The sequence below is a fragment of the Tachyglossus aculeatus genome, chromosome 2 (assembly GCF_015852505.1).
Source record: "Tachyglossus aculeatus isolate mTacAcu1 chromosome 2, mTacAcu1.pri, whole genome shotgun sequence".
NCBI classification, from domain to species: Eukaryota; Metazoa; Chordata; class Mammalia; order Monotremata; family Tachyglossidae; genus Tachyglossus; species Tachyglossus aculeatus.
This window is the reverse complement of record NC_052067.1, coordinates 138,215,031-138,240,511: the sequence shown is the minus strand read 5'-3', so window position 1 is coordinate 138,240,511 and position 25,481 is coordinate 138,215,031. Positions and strand designations below refer to the sequence as shown.

The 25,481-nt window shown below is 51.8% G+C and overlaps 1 protein-coding gene across 3 annotated transcripts in view; it reads left to right on the top strand.

Annotated features, from left to right (window-relative positions):
- The window catches only part of PGAP2 (post-GPI attachment to proteins 2), a 38,091-nt gene extending 13,004 nt beyond the window's left edge, over positions 1-25,087 (top strand). The window contains exons 2-7 of one of the 3 annotated variants that reach the window (XM_038767979.1): positions 2,881-3,059; positions 10,328-10,506; positions 16,850-17,102; positions 20,068-20,174; positions 24,593-24,701; positions 24,827-25,087. In XM_038767979.1, the coding sequence (XP_038623907.1) occupies positions 2,881-3,059; positions 10,328-10,506; positions 16,850-17,102; positions 20,068-20,174; positions 24,593-24,701; positions 24,827-24,957 (958 nt within the window). In that variant the 3' untranslated portion in view covers positions 24,958-25,087. The remainder of the gene's footprint in view (positions 1-2,880; positions 3,060-10,327; positions 10,507-16,849; positions 17,103-20,067; positions 20,175-24,592; positions 24,702-24,826) is intronic. The other 2 variants (XM_038767970.1, XM_038767964.1) reach the window with 2 other exon arrangements.
- Positions 25,088-25,481: the final 394 nt, after the last annotated feature.

Below are 25,481 nucleotides of genomic sequence, written 5' to 3'. Positions count from 1 at the left end.
ACTTCCCAAGCGCTTAGTACAGTGCTCTGCACACAGTAAGCGCTCAATAAATACGATTGATGATGATGATGATGATGTTGTTTTGTACTCTCCCAAGTGCTTAGTAGAGTGCTTTGCATACATAAACGCTCATTTATTTACTTAATTTATTTGTACATATCTATTCTATTTATTTTATTTTGTTAGTATGTTTGGTTTTGTTCTCTGTCTCCCCCTTTTAGACTGTGAGCCCACTGTTGGGTAGGGACTGTCTCTATATGTTGCCAATTTGTACCTCCCAAGAGCTTAGTACAGTGCTCTGCACATAGTAAGCGCTCAATAAATACGATTGATGATGATGATGATAAATATGACTGAATGATTGAATGAATAGGCCATGCTTCTCCTCTGAAGTGGCTTGCCCTAGGTCCCACAGCAGACCTCCAGAGAAAGGCCAGACAGAGACCTCTATTCCAGCCTGACTGGCTTTTTGTAGTTTTGCTTAGCGTGTGGCCCAGAAGAGTCTTCCTCTGTTCCTGTTAAGCACTTACTATGTGCCAGGCCCTGCTCTTGTACAACCTCGAATGTCCCAGATGAGGGGTTGGATTGTGGAGCCCTGGCCGGGGAAGAGGGAGGGCAGGCGGGCGGGCAGGTGAGTGGGTGTTGCGTGATGGAGCGGGAGGCTTTGTGGATTTGTGCTACTGTTGGCACATTTTGCTTGATCCCACAGTTAAGGCCCGGGCAGCTCTCCCCGCCCTCCCCAGCCTCCCTCTATCCCTCCACCTGTTGCAAGATGAGTTGTCTGGCCAGACCAGGAGTACCAAGTGAGGTGTGAACCAGACTAGCCAGACAGGTGAGGTGTGAACCAGACTAGCCAGACAGGTGAGTCTTTTAGACTTTCTTTTAGACTGCCTTTTAGACTGTGAGCCCACTGTTGGGTAGGGACTGTCTCTATATGTTGCCAATTTGTACTTCCCAAGCGCTTAGTACAGTGCTCTGCACATAGTAAGCACTCAATAAATACGATTGATGATGATGATGAGGTGAGGTGGGCTCCAAGCCAAACTACAACCAGGAAAGCACCCGCTCTGATACCCCATATCCCCCTTGCTGTTTTTAATAATGATGGCATTTGTTAAGTGCCTACTATGAACGAAGCACTGTTCTAAGCACCGGGGGGGATACAAGGTGATCAGGTTGTCCCACGTGGGGCTCACAGTCTTAACCCCCATTTTACAAAATGAGGTAACTGAGGCCCAGAGAAGTCAAGTGACTTGCCCAAGGTCACACAGCAGACCGAGCCCCCTTTTTCCTCTCTTCCTCCCCTTCCCCCCCGCCCTACCTCCTTCCTCTCCCCACAGCACTTGTATATATTTGTACAGATTTATTACTCTATTTTACTTGTACATGTTTACTATTCTATGTATTTTGTTAATGGTGTGCATATAGCTTTAATTCTATTTGTTCTGCCGATTTTGACACCTGTCCACATGTTTTGTTTTATTGCCTGTCTCCCCCTTCTAGACCGTGAGCCTGTTGTTGGGTAGGGACCGTCTCTATATGTTGCCGACTCGTGCTTCCCAAGCGCTTTGTACAGTGCTCTGCGCACAGTGAGTGCTCAGTAAAGACGAACTAATGAATGAATGTGGCAGAGCCAGGATTAGAACCCATGACCTCTGACTCCCAAGCCCGTGCTCTTTCCACTGAGCCACACTGCTTCTCTATGCTTTCACTGCTTTTGCTTCCCTCCCGCCCTAGTGGCAGCAGGAGCGGGGTAAGAGGACCGAGAAGGGACTGATGAGGAAAGCCACAGGTGGTCTCTCCGTGTTCCCACTCCCCTTCCAAACCTCACTCCCCGCTCACCCACCCAGTGTAATAATAATAATAATAATAATGTTGGCATTTGTTAAGCGCTTGCTATGTGCAAAGCACTGTTCTAAGTGCTCGGTAGTCGCCTCTCTTCTGGAGTTTAGGGTCTGTTTCAGGGTGAGCCTCGATATCCCTGGGTTTGGCTGGACTGAAGTCACATGGTCTCCCGGCTCAGACTGTGAGCCCACTGTTGGGTAGGGACTGTCTCTATATGTTGCCAATTTGTACTTCCCAAGCGCTTAGTACAGTGCTCTGCACATAGTAAGCGCTCAATAAATACGATTGATGATGATGATTTGCTCCCCCTCAACAGGGCCAGGCCCAACCAGACCAGGCCCAAAGGGTGGGAGAGACACAGCGGGGCCATGGTGCCCTCGCTCCTACACAATAATAATAATAATAATGGTATTTAAGTGCTTACTATGTGCCAGGCACTGTACTAGGAGCTTAGTACAGTGCTCTGCACACAGTAAGCGCTCAATAAATAGAATTGAATGAATGGGGAGGATACAACAAAATTGGGTTGAACTTAACAAATACCATTATTATCATCATCATCATCAATCGTATTTATTGAGCGCTTACTATGTGCAGAGCACTGTACTAAGCGCTTGGGAAGTACAAATTGGCAACATATAGAGACAGTCCCTACCCAACAGTGGGCTCACAGTCTAAAAGGGGGAGACAGAGAACAAAACCAAACATACTAACAAAATAAAATAAATAGAATAGATATGTACAAATAAAATAAATAAATAAATAAATAGAGTAATAAATATGTACAAACATATATACATATATACAGATGCTGTGGGGAAGGGAAGGAGGTAAGATGGTAAGATTATTATTATTAATAATAAGGGGAGGACTGGGGATCTCCCCTCTGACAACAATCCCTCCCTGGGCCAGGCGCCTCAGTTTGCCCTGTTTGCCCGGCGGGGAGATCTCTAACCAAACCATAGACGGGGCCGGAGGGTGGGGAAGAGTGAGGGGCAGCTATCCCACCAAGGTGCTTTCCTATTCTACTTCCAGGTCCAGCATGATGTTCCAGATCCCTCTGCCCCTGGACCGGGATGGGACCTTGTTCCGGCTCCGCTTCACGGTGCTGGCGGTGGGGACGGTGTGCTGTCCGCTCTTCGGCTTCTCCTTCTGTGTCTTCTGGTCCTTGCTGTTCCACTTCAGGGAGACGACGGCCACACACTGTGGGGTGAGCGGCCTGGGCCGGCTGGGACCGGACTACTGGAAACAGCCTGTTGGTTGGGTGGGACGCCTGCCTGAGAGACCGGTGGTCTCCCGGCAGAGCGAGGTACGGGAAGTTGGGGTCCTGATGGTTTGTGATTTTTCTCAGCTCCCCCGCGCTGCCACCGGTCTTCTAACTTTGGGGTGGGGCCGGCACGCCCCGACCATCCTGGGAGCCCCAGCAGGTTGGACGGGTTTGGGTTTTTGCTCCTGACTTATTGGCAGAGGATTTCCAGGGAGAGGGGAGGGAGCTGGGTTACACTGCCCCGTCTCAGGGTGGTCCCGGATGCCTGGGGGAGCTAACAAGGCCTCTGGTCGAGCCTCATACCCATGGCGGGGGCCGGGGGGACGGACTGTTCCCCACAATCTGGGCCTGAGCAGGGCTGAACGGAGGCAGAGTTGGGCCATCCCCATAAGGGCATGTGGATACTGCTCTTCTTCACCTCCTCCTCCAGGCTACTGCTGCTGGAATGAGGACGCTTAGTACGCTTAAGCGCTTAGTACAGTGCTCTGCACATAGTAAGCGCTCAATAAATACGATTGATGATGACGCTTCTGGCCACCCTAGAGTGTGGGGCTCTCTTTCCGCTCTGCTCCGGCCTTCCCGGGGCTAGAAGGGGAGATACTCTGGGATCCCCAGCCTTTCCCGGATCCCTCTCCCAACCCCCTCCTCTCCAACTTTCTGGACTTTCTACCAGGACTAACCAGAGCCCTCCCTCCTGGCCCAGCAGGACCCCTCTGCCCAGATGGGCCAGCCCACCGGGCCTGTCCGGATCAGAGGGCAGAGAGCCTGGGTGGCTGGATATTGGGGCTAGTGGGGAAGGGGGGTGCCGTCAGCTTTCCTGGGGTTTTCAGAGATCTGCAGCGGGCATTACCCATGGTCATTGCCCATTGTTTCTCCTTTAGACATCTTGAAGGATTGGCTTGGAGCACGCCTCCGGCCCTGAGGTTGCCGATGATAATAGTAATAGTAATAACAGCAACGGTATTTGTTGAGTGCTTGCTATGTACCAGGCACTGTACTAAGCACTGGATGCAAGCAATTGGGTTGGACACAGTCTCTGTCCCACTTGGAGCTTAGAGTCTCAATCCCCATTTTACAGATGAGGTAACTGAGGCACAGAGAAGTGACGTGACTTGCCCAAGGGCACACAGCAGACAAGTGCTGGAGCCGGGATTAGAACCCAAGACGTTCTAACTCCCAGGCCCGTGCTCTATCCACTACGTCATACTGCTTCAAGACATGGGCGATATGGGGCAGGTTTGAGGGTTCTTGGGGTCTTGGAATCACTTGCTTCCCCCAGAGCCCGGAACAAGGTGGGTATTTGAGGGCAGAAGATTGTCATCATTGCCCTCGTTAGGATTGATTAGGGACAGATTAGGGGCTTCTAAAATAAGATTTGCTGCTCATATACCTGGAAAATGGAGAATAATAGAGGCAAGCAGTGATCCTACAACTGATTTTCTAAACTAACCAGTTAGCCGAACCAAGATTGGCCTTGAGCCGAGTTAGGTTTGGCTATGTCCAGTTGATGGCGGTCGGTTGGTTTAACTCTTGGAGCAACCTTGGCCTCTGCAAGTCTGACTGGCCCTGGTTTGCAGTATCCTGGATTGGCCCTGGGCTGCACTAGCCTGGACCGACCCTAGACTACGGTAGCCCGGACCAGCCTTGGCCTGAGGTAGCCTGGACAGGCCCTGGCCAGCGGTAGCCTCCACCGGCCCTGGCCTGCGGGGGTCCGGACCTGCCCTATCCTGTGATGGGCCTGACCAGGTTGGAAGGCCAAGAGCTGCTGGGGCTGGCATGCCCACTCCGCTCAGTGCCCGTGGCTGGCGAGTGCATGAGGTGGAAGAATCTGGGTTAATAATAATAATAATAATAATGGTATTTGTAAGCACTTACTATGTGCCAAGCACTGTTCTAAGTGCTGGCTGAATACAAGGTGATCAGGTTGTCCCACATGGGGCTCACGGTCTTCATCCCCATTTTACAGATGAGGTAACTGAGGCACAGAAAAGTGAAGTGACTTGCCTAAAGTCACACAGTTGACAATTGGCGGAGCTGGATTTGAACCCATGACCTCTGACTCCAAAGCCTGTGCTTTTTCCACAGAGCCACTAAAGGTCCCTTTTCTGTAAAGTAGAACTCCATCCCCAACAGGGCCAGGTGCACCCACACAGTGGAGTCCCCAGGAAATGATTCCTCTGCTCCCACCATCCAGTTGGGATTCGCCCTGTTGTCCCACTGCCATTCCGGGCTGGGCCCAGTCCTGGATTTTGGGGCTTTGCAGGACTCTAACCTTGGCTGCCTCATTTGGCCCCCTCTGGCCCTTAAGTGCTTACATGTGCAGACACATACATACCACATACACGCACACACCCCTCTCACACTCACACTCATACACAGTTCAGGAGAAGTGGGTTCCAACCTATTGGCCAGACCCTTTGATAGGAAGAGAGCTTCCCAACATCTGGAGACAAGAAGGCCCTGAAATGAGTCCCTGAGGAGGAGGTGCCTCTTTCTTTAGAGATCTAAGCACGGGGATGCTATAATAATAATAATTATGGTACTTGGTAAATGTTTACTCTGTGCCAAGCACTGTTCTAAGCTCTGTGGTAGATATAAAATAATCAGGTTGGACACAGTGCCTATCTCTCATGGGGGACTCAGTCTTAATCTCCATTTTACAGATGAGGTAATAATAATAACAATAATGATGGTATTTGTTAAGCCTGTACTAGAATAATAATAATAATAATAATGACGGCATTTGTTAAGCACTTACTATGTGCCGAGCACTGTTCTAAGCACTGGGGAAGATCCAAGGTAATCAGGTTGTCCCACGTGGTGCTCACAGTCTTAATCCTTAGTCTTAATCACAGTCTTAACTAGAGAAGCAGCATGGCTCAGTGGAAAGAGCACGGGCTTGGGAGTCAGAGGTCATGGGTTCTAATACCGGCTCCGCCACTTGTGAGCTGTGTGACTTTAGGCAAGTCACTTAACTTCTCTGTGCCTCAGTTCTCACATCTGTAAAATGGGGATTAAGACTGTGAGCCCCATGTGGGACAACCTTGATTACCTTGTATCTCCCTGGCGCTTACAGTGCTTGGCACATAGTAAACGCTTAACAAATACCAACATTATTATTAATCCCCATTTTACAGATGAGGTAACTGAATCCCAGAGAAGTGAAGTGACTTGTCCAAAGTCACACAGCTGATCAGTGGCAGAGCTGGGATTAGAACCCACGACCTCTGACTCCCAAGCCCGGGCTCTTTCCACTATGCCACGCTGCTTCTCTGTGTGCTATGTGCCAGACACCATTCTAAGCGCTGGAGTGGATGCAAGCAGATCGGGGTGGACACAGTCCCTGTCCCACATGGAGCTCACAATCTCAATCCCCATTTAACAGAAGAGGTAACTGAGGCCCAGAGAAGTGCTGTGGCTTGCCCAAGGTCACACAGCAGAAATGTGGCAGAGCTGGGGTTAGTCCTTCTGATTCCCAGGCCCTTGCTGTGAGGGTGGACCAGATGAGCATATTACTCCCCTTCTCAAAAATCTCCAGTGGCTACCAATCAATCTGCGCATCAGGCAGAAACTCCTCATCCTGGGCTTAAGGCTGTCCATCACCTCGCCCCCTCCTACCTCACCTCCCTTCTCTCCTTCTCCAGCCCAGCCCGCACCCTCCGCTCCTCACCGTACCTTGTTCTCGCCTGTCCTGCCATCGAACCCCGGCCCACGTCATCCCCCGGGCCTGGAATGCCCTCCCTCTGCCCATCCGCCAAGCTAGCTCTCTTCCTCCCTTCAAGGCCCTGCTGAGAGCTCACCTCCTCCAGGAGGCCTTCCCAGACTGAGTCCCTTCCTTCCTCTCCCCTTTGTCCCACTCTCCATCCCCCCCATCTTACCTCCTTCCCTTCCCCACAGCACCTGTATATATGTATATATGTCTGTCCATATTTATTACTCTATTTATTTTACTTGTACATATCTATTCTATTTATTTTATTTTGTTAGTATGTTTGGTTTTGTTCTCTGTCTCCCCCTTTTAGACTGTGAGCCCACTGTTGGGTAGGGACTGTCTCTATATGTTGCCAATTTGTACGTCCCAAGCGCTTAGTACAGTGCTCTGCACATAGTAAGCGCTCAATAAATACGATTGATGATGATGATGATGATGACTCCTCAGGGTCCCTTCTAGAAGCCAAGCCACTCAGAGAGGTGAGGGAGATGGGCATCAGAGCCAGGCCAAGTGAAGGAAGCTGTGGGAGTGGGGCAGATGGGTGGGGTAAGACCCTGTGGGGTTGGTCAGCTGGCCAACTCAGGCCCTCCCCTTCGGGCTTCTGGCCCAGGCCCCACCCCACCCCAGCCCCACTCCCCGGCCGGTGCCCACAACTGCACGACCTGGCCACTGCTCCTGCTGGCTTCTCTTGTGCCCGGTGCCGCTCTGTGTGAGTATATAGCCGGATGGGTTGCCTCCACTGGGGCCCAGAGACGAGGGAGAGGACGAGCGTGAGAAGATCTACTTTGCCCCCAGGTCCCCATCCCCAGTGGAGCCTATCCCTTAGTTCTCCGTGGCTCCTACTCTGGGGTTAAGAGAGCGAGGCCGAGGGCTCCAGAGTACCCGTTCCTGACCTCCCTGGGGCCTAGTTTAGAGATCGGTTCAGTTTCCAGCTTGCTGAGTTCAGGGCAGATAACAATAATATAATAATAATAGTATTTGGTAAGGACTTACTATGTGCCGGGCACTGTACCAAGTGCTGGGGTGGATACAAGCAAATCGAGTTGGGCACAGTCCCTGTCCCATGTAGGGCTCACATTCTCAATCCTCATTTTACAAGCGAGGTAACTGAGGCAGAGAGAAGTGAAGTGATTTGAACCCCTTTTAGACTGTGAGCCCAATGTTGGGTAGGGACTGTCTCTATATGTTGCCAATTTGTACTTCCCAAGCGCTTAGTACAGTGCTCTGCACATAGTAAGCGCTCAATAAATACGATTGATGATGATGATGTTGATGATGATTTGCCCAGTCACACAGCAGACGAGTGGCGGAGCTGGGATTAGAACCCATGACCTTCTGACTCTGAAGCCTGTGCTGTACCCAATACACCCCGCTGCATCTCTGCTGTCCAACCCGGGGCCGCCCCCTCGGGTGGGGAAAGGGTCCTTCCTGGGTCATTCTGGATCTGAGGGTGCTGGTCGACAAGGTCCGAGTCCCCAAGAGATCCCGTTCTGAACTGGAACCAGAGGTCCACAGGAGCGGGAGGGGATGGGCCTGGTGCTTCCTCCTGATTCTGCGTAGATACAGGGGTTTCAACAACCCCACTCCCACCGACTCTAGCCCTGGAAGCTGCTTTGTCTGTCTCCCCCTTCTAGACTGTGAGCCCATTGTTGGCAACCGTCTCTATCTGTTGCCGATTTGTACTTCCCAAGTGCTTCGTACAGTGCTCGGCACACAGTAAGCGCTCAATACGATTGAATGAAAGGGAGATCATGTCCCCCATCTCTCGGCATGGGGGGAACTGAACTGAGAGAGCCACCTGCCCCGGGTGATTCAGCCTCAGCTGTGGGGTCAGGGCCCAGGGATCACCGATGTCTCAGTGCGGTGGTTTGGCCTCAGGCCAGATCCCAGCTCACTGGCCCGTGGCTGGGATCTGACCATGCCTGAGGACCAGAGAGACAGGCGTGGGTGAGTGAGTGGGCCCGGGGCGAATTGGCCCCACTGCGGTCTCTTTGATGCCCGGCCCAGAGAGCTCTCTCTCCCGCTGCCACCCCCCGTCCCACAGGTCCCCGTTCAGTGCTGACGAGGAATGTGCCCAGACCAGACCGGGCCGGGGGCTTACAGCAAGGGGGTTGGGGTGGAAAGGGGAGGACCAGGCACTGAGGCAAAGATCGGGGGGCAGGGGGAGCAGAGAGGATCCCTGGGCACCACTTCCAGGCTCAGTTTTCACACCGAGATCCCACCCCAACTGAGGGCTTGAGGATTATCTCTTTCCCAAGTGGGGAGCAGTTAGTCAATAGACTGTGAGTCCGTTGTTGGTTGGGAACCGTCTCTTGTACGTTTCTGACTTGTACTTCCCAAGCACTTAGTGCAGTGCTCTGCACTCAGTAGGTGCTCAGTAAATATGATTGAATGAATGAATTTATTTGATTGCTTACTGTGTGCAAAGCACTGTACTAAGTGCTTGGGAGAGTATAATATAACACTAAGCAGACACATTTCCTGTGCACAGCGAGGTTACAGTCTAAAGGGGGAGACATAATTAATATAAATAAATAAATGACAGGCGTGTATATATATATATATATATACACACACACACACACATATATATGTATATATATGTGTGTGCGTATATATACACACACATATATATACATATATATGCACACACACATATATATGTATATATATGTGTGTGCGTATATATACACACACATATATATACTATATATATACATATGTATATATATACGTGTATATATATATACGTATATATATATATATGTGTGTGTATATATATATATATATATATGTACACACACACACTGTGGGACTGGGAAGGGGATGAATAAAGGGAGCCAGTCAGGGTGACACAGAAGGGAGCAGGAGCAGAGGAAAGGAGGGCTTAGTCAAGGAAGGCCTCTTGGAGGAGATGTGCTTTCAATAAGGCTTTGAAGTGGTGGAGAGTCATTATCTCCAGCGTGGCTCGGTGGATAGAGCCCGGGCTTTGGAGTCAGAGGTCATGGGTTCAAATCCTGGCTCCCCACGTGTCAGCTGTGTGACTTTGAGCAAGTCACTTCACTTCTCTGGGCCTCAGTTACCTCATCTGTCAAATGGGGATGAGGACTGTGAGCCCCCCGTGGGACAACCTGATCACCTTGTCTCCTCCCCAGCGCTTAGAACAGTGCTTTGTACACAGTAAACGCTTAACAAATGCCATCATTATTATTATTACCTGTCGGATATGAGGAGGGAGGGCATTCCGGGCCAGAGGCAGGATGTAGGTGTGAGGTCGGCGGTGAGAGAGACGAGACTGAGGTAGCTAGGCGGGAAGCAGGGTCTAAGTTGCCATTTGCAAAAGTCCCTCCGTAGTCAGGGTCCAGATCGAGAGGCGAGGTGAGCCTTCCTGCCAGTAGAGAACGAGGATTTCCAGGTTCGTGAGGGTGGGAGCCTCAGGCCAGATGCAGCAGCCCCCCGACCCAGCGAAGGTTCCATCCCGTGCCCCCGGGTCGCGTTCACAGCCCCCGGCGCCATGCTGCCCGCCACCTCGTTCCCGTTGGACCCGGACGGGACGGTGTTCCGCCTGCGCTTCACCTCCGTGGCCCTCTTGGTCGCCTTCTTCCCCTTCTTCGGCTTCTTCTTCTGCCTCGTCTGGTCCCTGACCTTCCACTTTGAGTACACCGTGGCCACCGACTGTGGGGTAAGCTGGGGCCGAGGCCGAGAGGCCGGGGGCGGCGGCACCAGCCGGCCCAACGGGGTCTCCTCCTCCTCCCCGTACCCGACTCCCCTGACGACGACGCACCCTGCGGCCGGAGAGCCTGGGGGCTTGGGGTGGGGGCGACGGTTTGGGCGGAGGGGGGCCGAGGAGGTGGATCACACGATCTCTGGATTCCATAGTCCTGCAGCACCTCGCCTGTCCACGTCTCCCTCCACCCCCAGCCTGGTCTGGGTCCCTTTCCCAGGCTCCTGAACCTCTTCTCTCCCCGCCCTGACCGACATCCACCACCTTAGCAGATGCCCAACTTCTTTCCCACCAGTTCTTACCATTCCAGGGTGCGTGGAAGCTCCTCCTTTAGGGGACGCCGGGAGCCCCGGTCTGCCATCGCTCCCGTGCACTTTTTCTGTTTGGGCTCAGCCTCCTGGCTTAGCCCCAAGTCACAAAAGATTTCCAGACTGGGACCTGCAGCCTTTGGGAATGGGCATTCCGCGGCCTCCTCCCTGGCTCTGGAAGGACCCTCACCGCCCACCCCAGCAGTGGCACCTCATCCTGGCGGAGGAAGGACAAGTGGAAACTGGAGGCCTGGGATTGGGCTTCCAGAAGCGGGGGAAGGGGTGGAACAAGGATGTCTGGGGATGGGGAGGAGAGCTAGCCATGCTTGGGGAAGGGCCTGAGCGAGGGGTCTTAGCAGGGAAGGGGATCCGTTGGGTCCAGTCCATCTCTTCCCAGAGCTAGGGCATCGAAGCACCCCTGCCCATGGCCAAGTGTCAAGGCTTTTTTGTTTGTTTGTTTCGTTTTATTTTTATTTGTGCCAGGCACTGTACTAAGCACTGGGATAGAGACAAGCTAATCAGGTTGGACACAGTCCAGGTGCCACATGGGGCTCACCATCTTAATCCCCATTTTACAGATGAGATAACTGAGGCACAGAGAGGTGAAGTGACTTACCCAAGGTCACAGAGTAGGCAAATGGTGGAGAAGCCAGGTCCTTCTGACTGCCAGGCCTGTGCTTTATCCATTAGACCGTTCTGCTTCTCTTAAATAATAATGATAATAATGATGGCATTTATTAAGCGCTTACTACGTGCAAAGCACTGTTCTGAGCGCTGGGGAGGTTACAGGGTGATCAGGTTGTCTCATGGGGGGCTCACAGTCTTAAATCCCATTGTACAGATGAGGTAACTGAGGCCCAGAGAAGTGAAGTGACTTGCCCAAAGTCACACCGCTGACAATTGGCAGAGCCGGGATTTGAACCCATGACCTCTGACTCCAAAGCCCGGGCTCTTTCCATTGAGCCACGCTGCTTCTGCTTAAACCAGGTGTCCCGTGTCCCCTCTGGGACCTGGCCTGCTCCAACAAGAACCCTGTCCCCACCACGCTGAAGAAGGCGTCTAGGTGGTGGTTCTGAGGGTTCCCTGATCCAAGAGCAGAAAACCTGGCACTCTTCCCCTCCTCAACTAAAATGAGAAGGAGCATGGCCTAGTGGATAGAGGGCCTGGGTTCTAGTTCCAGTTCCATCCCTTGTCTGTTGTGTGACCTTGGATGAGTCACTTCTGTGTGCCTCAGCTAGAGAAGCAGCGTGGCTCAGTGGAAAGAGCCCGGGCTTGGGAGTCCAGGGGTCATGGGTTCAAATCTCGGCTCCTCCAATTGTCAGCTGTGTGACTTTGGCCAAGTCACTTAACTTCTCTGGGCCTGTTACCTCATCTGTAAAATGGGGATTAAGAATGTGAGCCCCACGCGGGACAACTTGCTCACCTTGTGTCCTCCCCAGCTCTTAGAACAGTGCTTTGCACAGAGTAAGCGCTTAACAAATGCCATCATTATTATTATTATTATCTCATATGTAAAATGGGGACTAATACTGCTACTACTACTACTGCTATTTATTTATTTATTTAATTTATTTGTACATATCTATTCTATTTATTTTATTTTGTTAGTATGTTTGGTTTTGTTCTCTGTCTCCCCCTTTTAGACTGTGAGCCCACTGTTGGGTAGGGACTGTCTCTTTATGTTGCCAATTTGTTCTTCCCAAGCGCTTAGTACAGTGCTCTGCACATAGTAAGCGCTCAATAAATACGATTGATGATGATGATGATGATGCTATTACTACTACTACTAGTGGTGTTTGTTAAGCATTTACTATGTGCCAGGCACTGCACTAAGCGCTGGGGTAGATACAAGCTAATCGAGTTGGACACAATCCAAGTCCCACATAGGGCTCACAGTCTTAATCCCCATTTTAAAAATGAGGTAACTGAGGAACAGAGAAGTGAAGTGACTTGTCCAAGGTCACACAGCAGACAAGCGATGGAGCTGGGACTAGAACCCAGGTCCTTCTGACTCATGTTTTATCAACTAGGACTCTGAGCCCCATGTGGGACACGGACTCTGTCTAACCTGATTGGCTTGTATTCATTCATTCAGTCGTATTTATTGAGCAGTTTCTATATGCAGAGCACTGTACAAAGCGCTTGGGAAGTACAAATCAGCAACATATCTACCCAGCACTTAGTACAATGCTTGGCGCTTGGTAAGTGCTTAACAAATAGCATTCAAAAATAGCACCAAAAACAAAAACGAAAGGTTCACCTCTGCAAGGGATGGCTTTGGACTTCTCGGGACAAGTCCGAAGGGAAGAGAGCGACAAGAGACGAGGGACGAGGACACTGCCGTGGACAGCAGAGGCCTCGACTCTGAGAAACCCCTCTCCCGGCCGTCGCCAGGGCCGGCCCGCTCAGCTGATGATGATGATGATGGTGATGGAGTCTCCCATTGAGAAGCAGCGTGGCTCAGTGGAAGGAGCCCGGGCTTTGGAGTCAGAGATCATGGGTTCAAATCCCGGCTCCTCCAATTGCCAGCTGTGTGACTTTGGGCAAGTCACTTAATAATAATAATAATAATAATAATAATAATGGCATTTATTAAGCGCTTACTATGTGCAAAGCACTGTTCTAAGCGCTGAGGAGGTTACAAGGTGATGAGGTTGTCCCACGTGGGGCTCACAGTCTTAATCCCCATTTTACAGGTGAGGTCACTGAGGCCCAGAGAAGTTAAGTGACTTGCCCAAAGTCACACAGCTGACAAGTGGCGGAGCCGGGATTTGAACCCCTGACCTCTGACTCCAAAGCCCGTGCTCTTTCCACTGAGCCACGGTCTCTGTGCCTCAGTTACCTCATCTGTAAAATGGGGATTAAGACGGTGAGCTCCCCGTGGGACAACCTGATCACCTTGTTACCTCCCCAGCGCTTAGAACAGTGCTTTGCGCATACCAAGCACTTAATAAATGCTATTATTCTTATTTTTGAGGACTGAGACGCCACACGGGGGAATGGAAGATGGCGCTAGGAGCTTGGGCAGCGCCACTCCCACTCTCGTAAAGCCACCGGTCGGGTTCCAGCTGGGGCCCAAGAGCCATGCGTGAGGAGGGGGAGCAGGGGTGCGGCCCAGCGCCCGGGGGATTTTAGCATGCGGGACTTATTTATGGCCGAGGTGACCTCAGCCTAGTGCCAATGCTCTAGCACCATCAACCAGGAGCCAGCTGTTTCGGTGGCTGCTACAGTCTTTCCCACCCATGTTCACCAGCTCTGTTTTGGGACCGTTTTGGGACCTGGTCTAAGCGTAACATCCGAGGTGGTTCTTTGGTCTGATGACGGAGCCCCAGTGCCAAATCCCTTACTTGAAGAGCCAGAACTAAAATCCAGATCTGATTCCCAGAAGCTACATCTTTGCTATTTATTTATTTATTTATTCTATTTATTTATTTATTCTATTTATTTATTTATTTATTTATTTTACTTGTACATTTCTATCCTATTTATTTTATTTTGTTGGTATGTTTGGTTCCGTTCTCTGTCTCCCCCTTTTAGACTGTGAGCCCACTGTTGGGTAGGGACTGTCTCTATGTGTTGCCAATTTGTACTTCCCAAGCGCTTAGTACAGTGCTCTGCACATAGTAAGCGCTCAATAAATACGATTGATTGATTGATTGATTCCTCTGGACCACCAGCGGGGCTACATGTCGGCATGTATGGCCTAGTGGGTAGAGCCCAGGCCTGGGGGTCAGAAGGACCTGGGTTCTAATCCCAGCTCTGCCACAAGTCTGCAGTGTGAATTGGGGCACGTCATTTCACTTCTCTGAGCCTCAGTTACCTCATCTGTAAAATGGGGATTAAGAGAGTGAGCCCCGTGTTGGAAAGAGACTGTGTCCAACCTGATTAGCTTGTATCTATCCGAACACTTAGTATATTCATTCATTCATTCAATCGTATTTCTTGAGCGCTTACTTGTGTGCAGAGCGCTTGGGAAGTACAAGTTGGCAACATATAGTGACGGTCCCTACCCAACAGCGGGCTCACAGTCTAGAAGGGGGAGACAGACAACAGAACAAAACATATTAACAAAATAAAATAAATAGAATAAATATGTACAAATAAAATAGAGTAATAAATACATACAAACATATATACATATATACAGGTGCTGTGGGGAGGGGAAGGACTTCCCAAGCTTGTACTTCCCAAGCGCTTAGTACAGTGCTCTGCACATAGTAAGCGCTCAATAAATACGATTGATTGATTGAAGGAGGTAAGGCCGGGGGATGGGGAGGGGGAGGAGGGGGAGAGGAAGGAGGGGCTCAGTCTGGCACAGAGAAAACACTTAACAGATACTACAATTATTATTATTTTTATTGTTAAAACAGACTCCCCATCCTGAACCTTCCTCTCCCTGGGCCTTCTGTCGGCTGCAGCATCCTGAGCTGGAAACTGAATCCTGATTTCCTAGCAGGAGCCAGAGAGGTGGACCTAGCACATTATTATATTGTTATTCTTATTAATAACAGTAACAACAACAATAATAACATTGGTGGAATTTATTGAGCACTTATTGTGTGCAGAGCACTGTATTATGCACTTGGGAGAGTACAATTCAACAGAGTTACTATAACTCTCCCAAGGGCTTAGCACAGAACAGTACAATACCAGTACAGTAATAATGGTATTTGTTAAATGCTTAGTACAGTGCAGTACAATATGAGTTTGGTAATAATGGTATTTACTATAACTCTCCCAAGTGCTTAGCACAGAACAGTACAATACCAGTACAGTATTAATGGTATTTGTTAAACGCTTAGTACAGTACAATATGAGTTTGGTAATAATGGTATTTAAGTGCTTAGCACAGTATAGTAATAATGGTAAACTGTGTGCCAAACACTATACTAAGATTCATTCATTCATTCAATCGTATTTATTGAGTGCTTACTGTGTGCAGAGCACTGTACTAAGCGCTTGGGAAGTACAAGTTGGCGACATATAGAGATGGTCCCTGCCCAACAGTGGGCTCACAGTCTAGATGAGGGAGACAGAAAACAAAACAAAACATGTGGACAGGTGTCAAGTCATCAGAATAAATAGAATTAAAGCTAAATGCACATCGTTAACAAGATCTGGGGTAGATACGAAATGATCAGGTTGGGCTCTGACTTTGAGCGCTTATGCGGCTTGGGGACTAAGTAGGAGTGAGGACAGGTATTGAATCCCCATTTTAGAGATGAGAAAAGTAAGGCACGGAGAAGTGAAGTGACTTACCCGAGGTCACCTAGGCAAGTGGTAGAGCTGGGCTAAGAATCCAGGACTCCTGACTCTTAGGCCCAGGCTCTTTCCACTAGGCCATGCTGCTTTTCATTCATTCACTCTTTTATTGAGTGCTTACTGTGTGCAGAACACTGTACTAAGCGCTTGGGATGAGACTCAAAGGCTGGAGAAGAGATCAGCTGGGGGAGGGTTTTCCTGTGCCCATCCATTTATCCATGGATGGATGTTTTAGACTGTGAGCCCACTGTTGGGTAGGGACCGTCTCTATATGTTGCCAACTTGTACTTCCCAAGCGCTTAGTACAGTGCTCTGCACACAGTAAGCGCTCAATAAATACGATTGATGATGATGATGTTTTCATGTGCCTATTTGAGAGAGAAAGAGTGTGTGTGGGGGGGTGGGCCTGTCTTCCCCCTCAATCTCTTAACCTCTTGAAGGCAGGAATTGGATCTCTTCTCCAGAGCCCAAATATAGCGTGTGTTTGTGAATTATCTCCTGTCTCCTCTTCAGATTTCCAGCCACTAAAAGCTCAGTGAGGGGCAGGTATGTGAGTGTCCTCGTCCTGTCTCCCCCTCCTGTCAGCCCCTGCAGGGCTCCATCGATCCTTACTGACTGGGGGGGGGGGGGGGGGAAACTGAGGCACCAAGATGAGATGTGACCATCCAAGCTGGAGCTGGGGTCCTGCCCCTCGGGCCCCCTCTTCACCCTGCCTCTTCCTTGTCCCCCAGGTGCCCAACTATTTGCCGTCGGTGAGTTCGGCCATCGGGGGTGAAGTTCCCCAGCGGTACGTCTGGCGGCTGTGCATCGGCCTGCACTCGGCGCCCCGCTTCATGGTGGCCCTCGCCTACTGGAACCACTACCACAGCCGCCCGTCCCCCTGCCTCGGCTGGGCCCAGCTCTGCCACCTCAACTTCGGCCTCAACGTGCTGGAAAACTTGGCCCTGCTCATGCTCACCTACGTCTCGTCCTCCGAGGATTTCGGTGCGTGGCTGTGGGGTACTGGCCGAGTGAGAGCAGGGAGGACCAGAGGTGCCAACTTGGCGAATTTGTGCCTGGGGCACAGAGAGAGCGGGGACCTGAGGGGCAGAGGAGGACCCAGAGGGGACAGTCCTCAGAGAGCTCAGAGATCAGAAAGCCATCAGCTTGGGTCTTTTCACCTGTAATAATGGTAGTATTTGTTGGATGTGTACTCTGTGCCAAGCAGTGCTTGGCATTCATTCATTCATTCAATCGTATTTATTGAGCGCTTACTGTGTGCAGAGCACTGTACTGAGCACTTGGGAAGTCCAAGTTGGCAACATATAGAGACGGTCCCTACCCACCAGTGGGCTCACAGTCTAGAAGTTGAAATTACCGATGAGCTATCACTGGCTCTGAAAACCCTTACAAAAGCTGGTCCTTGCTATAATAGCTGTGGTAAGACGCTTACTACACGCCAAGCACTGTACTCAGCACTAGGGTAGAGGAGCGGAGGGTGCGGGCTGAGCTGTAGAGGGAGAGACGGGAGGTGAGGTAGGAGGGGGCGAGGGGATGGACAGCCTGGAAGCCGAGAGTGAGGAGTTTTTGCTTGAAGAGGGATCTGAAGAGGGAGGGCAAGAGACAGGACGTGAGTGAGAGGTTGGGAGTGGGATAGATGGGACTGTGGTAAAGTGAGTAGGTTGGAACCAGAGAAGTGAAGTGTACAGGCTGGATTATGGTGGGAGAGCAGCAAGCCCAGGTAAGAGGGTGAAAGGTGATTGAGGGCTTTGAAACGCTCACGAATGCATGGACAAACTCTTTTTGCCGCTACGCCTAGGTTGTAGCACGCCGGATCATATATGAGAGGTCATATTAGGTTAATCAGGCAGCTGTAAATTTTTAAATATAATAATAATGATGGCATTTGTTAAGTGCTTACTATGTGCAAAGCACTGTTCTAAGCGCTGGGGCGGATATAAGGTGATCAGCTTGTCCCACGTAGGGCTCACAGTCTTAAACCCCCATTTTACAGATGAAGGAACTGAGGCCCAGAGAAGTTAAGTGACTTGCCCAAAGTCACACAGTCGACAATTGGTGGAGCCGGGATTTGAACCCATGACCTGTGACTCCCAAGCCCGGGCTCTTTCCACTGAGCCACGCTGCTTCTCTAATATGAGCAACTAGCGGTCCAGCTAATTGAGAAGTTTCCCCATCTCTGGTTGGGTAACAATGCTCGGGAGATTTTGCACTCAATCCTTCAGGGGACAAAGTCTCCCTACACAATTACACTAGGAAAGTGACCCTGACAGGTAAATTAATCTTAACTGCTGCTAGCAGCACTAGTAATAGTAATAATAATAGTGATATTTGCTAATTGTTTACTATGTGCCAGGCATTCTACTGAGCACTGGTATAAATACATGATAATATTAATATTAATAATAATAATAATAATAATGGCATTTGTTAAGCACTTACTATGTGCCAAGCACTGTTCTAAGCACTGAGGGGGGATACAAGGTAATTAGGTTGTTCCACATGGGGCTCACAGTCTTAATCCCCATTTTACAGATGAGGGAACTAAGGCCCAGAGAAGTGAAGTGACTTGCCCAAAGTCACACTGCTGACAAGTGGCGGAGCTGGGATTAGAACCCATGACCTCTGACTCCCAAGCCCGGGATCTTTCCACTGAGCCACGCTGATAATTAGGTTGGACATAATTCCTGTCCTGCATGGGACACACACTAAGCTCCAAATGGGACATGGACTGTGTCCAACCTGATTAGCTTGGATTTACCCCAGTGTTTAACTCAGCACTTAGTACAGTCCCTGGCCCACATTAGGCGCTTAAATACTACAATCATTATTACTATTAGAGTGTATGGCAGATAGTAATCACTTAACAAATATCAAAAACTATAATCAATCTAACCAAGTGGTAGGAGAATTTCAAGATACCCAGCGTTTAAGCTGGTTTTAAAAAATCAGGAGTAAACTCAGGATAGCAGAGTCGTTTGAAAACAACGGTTTGCAGAACATTATCAGAAAAGCATCACAATTACAGGTAAGGAGAATAAGAATCAGAAACAAGCCACTCTACCTTCGAAGAGTTTTCAATCGCCACGAAGTAAGCACTTAATAAATGACATCCTTATTATTATTATTAATAATAATAATAATAATAAACCCTGGGGTAGGTACAGGATGATGATGATGGCATTTATTAAGCACTTACTGTGTTACTGTGTGCAAAGCACTGTTCTAAGCGCTGGGGAGGTTACAAGGTGATCAGGTTGTCCCACGGGGGGCTCACAGTCTTAATCCCCATTGTACAGATGAGGTAACTGAGGCACAGAGAAGTTAAGTGACTTGCCCAAAGTCACACAGCTAAGTGGCAGAGCCGGGATTTGAACCCATGACCTCTGACTCCAAAGCCCTTGCTCTTTCCACTGAGCCACACTGCTTCTCGGGCGGACACGGTCCCTGTCCCTCGTTGGGCTCCCAGTCTTAGTAGGAGGGAGAACAGTTATTAAAGCCCCATTTTATGGATGAGATAGCTGAGTCACAGCGAAGTTAAGTGACTTGCCCAGGGTCACCCAAGAGGCAAGTGGCAGAGCTGGGATTAGAACCCAGGTCCTCTGGCTTCCGTGCTCGGGATCTTTGCGCTAGATCCCGATTGGAAACTCTCAGGTCTTGTCAGAGACTTGGGAAGGGCCTGTGTGGTAGTCCAGATCTGAGAGTCCTGCGGGTGACCTGCCATCTGTCGAGCCCTGGGGCCCTGCTTCGTAGGGCTGGAGCCCTTTTAACAGTCCCTAGAAAGCTGATTTTGGCCTTCTGAGGACAAATCGCCAGGAGTCCTGGGACTCCCAGTCCTGTTCGGACAAGACCTTTCCTCCCCCAGCCGGCTGGGTGAGGGCTCAGGGAATTTTAGGGTGCTGGGGAGGGGCGGGGAACGGGCCCGGGCGGACCCCCCCTCCTATCCCTACAGCCATCCATGAGAATGCCTTCATTACCTTCATCGCGGCCGCCCTGAGCCACATGCTGCTCACCTGCATCCTGTGGCGGCTGACGAAGAAACACACAGTAAGTGTGGAGGTACAGTCACCATCTTCTATCTTTGGGTTATGGGGGGCTGGCCGGGAGGTGCACGGGGTAGGGAGGCGTTCAGGGGGCTGGGGGACTGTTGGTCAGGAACCCCTGCGGTCATGGGAACTTGGTTTGGGCCCCTCTTGGGGAGCCAGTGGGAGTCTGTACCAGTTGGTCCTGGGGGTCGGATGCCCCTTTCCGGAGTGGGACTGGTGTCCGGGCCAATGCTTGTTAAAGGTGTATGTTGGGGAGGGGCGGGGGATGTCTACCAAGGCTCACGGGGTGGGCGGTCTGAGCGTCTGGACTGAATTATGGGTGGGTAGGAGGGATCTGCTTGGAGGGAAGGTCATGATAATCAAATGCTCCCGGCCAGCAGAACCCCTCGCAGGTAGAATCCTGAGGCGGACTGAGCCAGGGCCCAGCGGGTGGGCCCGGCCGGACCTCGGCCACTTGAAGAGGCTGGGGTCACTGGGATGGGGTGGGCGGCCCAGACCGAGCTCAGGACAGACCCAGCTCCCTGGGGACCCCTTCTCACTTGCAGGAAGAAATTGGGTGGAGATGGGCAGGCTTGGGTGGACCCCGGAAAGGGACAGCTCCCTCATAAAGGAATAACTGGCCACCCCCTCCCTTAGAACCAGGTGGGCCTTATCGGGGTGCAGGACAGTGAGGGGACGGGCAGGGGCGGGGGCTTCAGTAAGCCCAAGGGAGACCCCTGTACACACCAGTGCCCAGCCCCAGCCCCTCCCTCCCAGACTTCCACCTCTCCCAGAACCTACTCCTCCTGGGTTGGGGAGGGTTGTGGGGGAAGGGGGAGTGGGCTTCAGACCTTGGGGACCCCCATACCGAAGGTCCCAAGGGACAGGGGAGACTGGAGCTTCTGTCTGCTCCTCTCCTTCCCATCCTTCTCTCCAGTCGCCTCCCTTTGCCACTCTCCAACCCTTCTTCTTGGAAGCGGGAAGCAGCATGGCCTATTGGATAGAGCCCGGGCCTGGGAATCAGAAGGACCTGGATTCTAATTCTGGCTCCACCACTTGTCTGCTGTGTGACCTTGGGCAAGTCACTTAACTTCTCTGTGACTCAGTTACCTCATCTGTAAAGCGGGGATTAAGACTGTGAGCCTCATGTGGGACATGAACTTTGTCCGACCTGATTATTATTATATAATTATAATAATAATAATAATGGGATTGGTCAAGCAGTTACTATATGCCAAGCACTGTTCTAAGCGCTGGGATAGAAACAAGGTAATCAGGTTGTCCCACGTGGGGCTCCCAGCCTTAATCCCCATTTTACAGAAGAGGCAACTGAGGCTCAAAGAAGTTAAGTGGCTTGTCCAAGGTCACACAGCACACAAGTGGTGGAGCCTGGATTAGAACCCACCTCTTCTGACTCCCAACCCCGTACTCTTGCCACTAGGCCACACTGCTTTTCTTTACCTGTATCTCCGGCCAAGTGGCATCTCGGTGCCTCAGTTCCCTCATCTGGAAAATGTGAATTAAAGACTGTGAGCCCCATGTGGGACAGGGACTGTGTCCAACCTGATTATCTGGTATCTACCCCAGTGCTTAGAACAGTGCCTGGCACATAGTAAGTGCTTGACAAATACCATAATTATTACTATGATTATTATTTATTTACCTATCCCAGCTCTTAGTATATGCCTGGCACGTAGTAACCGCTTAGTGGAAAGAGCACCGGCTTGGGAGTCTGAGGTTGTGGGTTCTAATGCCGGTTCTGCCACCTATCAATTGTGTGACTTTGAGCAAGTCACTTAATAATAATAATAATAATGGTATTTGTTAAGCACTTACTATGTGCCCAGCACTGTTCTAAGTACTGAATAATGATAGTAATTAAGTGCTTACTATGTGCCAAGCACTGTTCTAAGCACTGAATAATGATGGTATTTGTTAAACGTTTACTACGTGCCAAGTACTGTTCTAAGCGCTGGGGTAGATACAAGGTAATCAGGTTGTCCCACTTGGGGCTCACCGGCTTCATCCCCATTTTCTCTGGGCCTCAGTTACCTCATCTGTAAAATGGGGATTTAATGATTGAATGAATGACAACCTGCTTACCTTGTATCTCCCTCAGCGCTTAGAACAGTGCTTGGCACATAGTAAGCACTTGACAAATGCCATCACTATTAGTAACAAATGCCTCTTTTTCTGCGGAGGGGGGAGACGGGTTGGAGTGGGGTGGGGCGGGGGCAATTTCAGGCGGGGACGCCAGGGGGCGGCAGCGGCCTGTCATTCATTCATCCAGTCATTCATTCAGTCGTATTTATTGAGCGCTTACTGTGTGCAGAGCACTGTACTAAGCGCTTGGAAAGTACAATTTGGCAACAAATAGAGACAATCCCTACCCAACAATGGGCTCACAGTCTAGAAGCAATGTGGCTCGGTGGAAAGAGCACAGGCTTCGGAGTCAGAGGTCATGGGTTCATTCATTCATTCACTCAATCGTATTTATTGAGCGCTTACTATGTGCAGAGCACTGTACTAAGCGTTTGGAAAGTACAATTCAGCAACAGATAGAGACAATCCCTACCCAACAACGGGATCCATTCAGTCATTCATTCAATCGTATTTATTGAGCGCTTACTGTGTGCAGAGCACTGTACTCAGCGCTTGGGAGGTACAATTCAGCAACAAGTCCCTGCCCAACAATGGGCTCACAGTTTAGAAGGGGGGAGACAGCAAAACAAAACAGACAGGCTGTCCAGATCTGGTCCTGCCCGAGCCCCCCAGGGGTGGGTGGGGAAGGGGTAGACCGGGGAGGGGGCGCCGAGAAACGGCCCCCCAGAGTGGGGTGAGGCTCCTCGTGTAGGCATCGCCCCAAGCTGGACCCTGCCCTGGCTGGCCAAGGGGAGGGAAAGAGAGGGAAGGACGAGGCCCAGACAATTCTGGCTGCCCCCTCCCTAGTGGGGCCGCCGGGAGGGCCCAGGCTGTTGTCGGGAGGAGGCCACCCATCCCTGTGCCCCCATGGCTAGTACCAGGGCCTGGGGGCTTCCTGGCCGAACCCATGTGCCTCCCGGGCTTCATTCCCCACTGCCCTCCCTGCCCCTCCCTGCGCTCGGGCAGCCCATTGCAGAAGCCGTTACATCAGAGTAGAGGACCAGCCGGCTAGCCGACCCAAAGGGGACCAGTGACCCAGAGCTGCAGCTCCTAGCCGGCTCTCATTTCCACCGGAGAGGCCGCCCACCCCCTCAAGCTGGGGGAGCTCAGAGCCCCTCTATAAAGTCAGACTGAGTTAGCGCAAAACCCTCCTCTCCGCCCTTGCCCTCTCCAACCCCTTTCCTCGTTCCCCAAACCCCTCGCCCCATGGCATCCCCAACTCCCCCCTCACTCCGAATTGAATTCGAGCCCTCCCCGTCCCCCAGCCCCACTTCTCTTTAAGACCCATTAGGAGGGACTGAGGTTAGACTCCGGGAAGAACTTCCTGGGGCTCACACCCCTGACTCTTTGCCTGAAGGTCGGGCAGAGGCCCAGTCCCTATCCTGGGTACCACCACAGAGGGAGTGGTAGGGACCCCTGAGTCCTGCCTCTGGGCAGCAGATACCAAGGGGGTGGTGGGGTGGGGAATGGGAGCACTGGGGGTAGAAGGCCGCCTGCCAGGCGGTCTCCCATTTCACCCCAGGCCAGGGCGAGGACCCGGCCAACTGAGTGGGGTGAGATGGGGGCGCGGGGGGTGGGGAGGGGAGAAGAGCCAGTTTCCGAGGGACAGGAAGGAACCCCCGAGAGGGGGGGTGGCGGCGGCGGGATGTGGCAGCTCTAACGGCCCAGAGCCGCCCCGCCCCAACTAACCCTGCTGTGGTTTCCTCCTTCCCGGAGCAGAGGGAGGATCTAGCTGGGGCACTCCGGCCTTAGGGGGAGCCCAGCATGGCAGCCAGGGCAAGATTTCCCCACCACAGGGCGGTTGTGAGGGAGCCGGCTGTCTCTGGGAAGTTGCAGCAGAGAAGGTTCTGCCTCCCCCCTCGGGTGGAGCCAGCAGGGGCGGGAAACCGGAGGGTCCGGATTCGGGGGCCACTGGGCTGCTACGATCCCTGCTAAGGCTTTCGGGGGAGCCTGGTCTGAGCCCCGAACATCTCCGCTTCCTGGAAGGGACAGTCCATTTTGGGCCCCCCGGGGAGGGATCCCTGTCTTAGTCCCGTAGGCCTGGGGTTGGCTTGGTTTGGCTGCCCTGGTCTTTGACCTGCTGGGACCCTCAAAACTACCAGATGTGGATGTGGTCCCTCGGAGATAGTCTCTGGGCCAGGCCACTGAGAACCTGATCTGAGATGTAGCTCAGGGTCTCCTGCTTCTGAAACGGGAGAGTTGGGGAGTAAGGGTGGCGGACTGGGCAGGGAGAGAGGAGCTGGACCAAGATGCATGGGAGAGGAGGTAGGGGTGACGTTCAGCAGCCCCGCCAACCTTCTGCATCTCCAGGAGCGCAAGTCGTACAGCTGGAAGCAGCGGCTCTTCGTTATCAACTTTGTCTCTTTCTTCGTGGCCTTGGGCGTCTACTTCCGGCACAACATGTACTGTGAGGCGGGAGGTGAGGCTGAGGAGGGGCAGGGGGGTGTGGTGGAGACCATCGTGGTGCTTGGGAAGGGGGGTGTGGGGGGTCAACGTGGTGTCGGCCCCCGCCTCACCACACCCCGGGACCCATCTCCCCACCAGTGTACACCATCTTCGCCCTCCTGGAGTACATGGTGGTGCTGTCCAACATGGCTTTCCACATGACCGCCTGGTGGGATTTCGGCAACAAAGAACTCCTCATTTCCTCACAGCCTGAGGAAAAGCGCTTCTGACCTCCCCAATCTGGGGGTGTGAGGTGGGGAGCAGCCAGAGGGAACAGACCCATTTAGTCTGGGCCCTCGCACCCTCACATCTTCACCCTTGGCTAACTGCAGGGTGGGGCAGAGTGGGGAGAGCTACCCCCGCCCCCCCCACCCCCACCCCCAACCAAGGATAAACACTTCAGCAGATCCTGTTCTCCAGACAGGGATAGACCGGCCCGGTCTGAGTTTGGAAGGCGGGATGGACGGGGACCCCCCCCCCGCCCCGAGCTGGTCCTCCCCTTCGCCAAAAGCCTCCTCGATGGCTCCTCCCTGGACACAGGCCTCATCCAATTGCTCCACACCTGACCCCATTTCTCAGCTCTGCCTCAATCTCTCATCCGGGATCTCACGATCTCACCATCTCACCAAACCCTGTCAGCTGGGGAACACGGCCCTAGAACCAGGGTGGGGGTGTCCTCCTCCCAGCCATGGGGTCGGGTCTCCCCAACTCTTGGTGGGTACAGAGGGTCTGGTGCATCCACCCGCCACCCTGT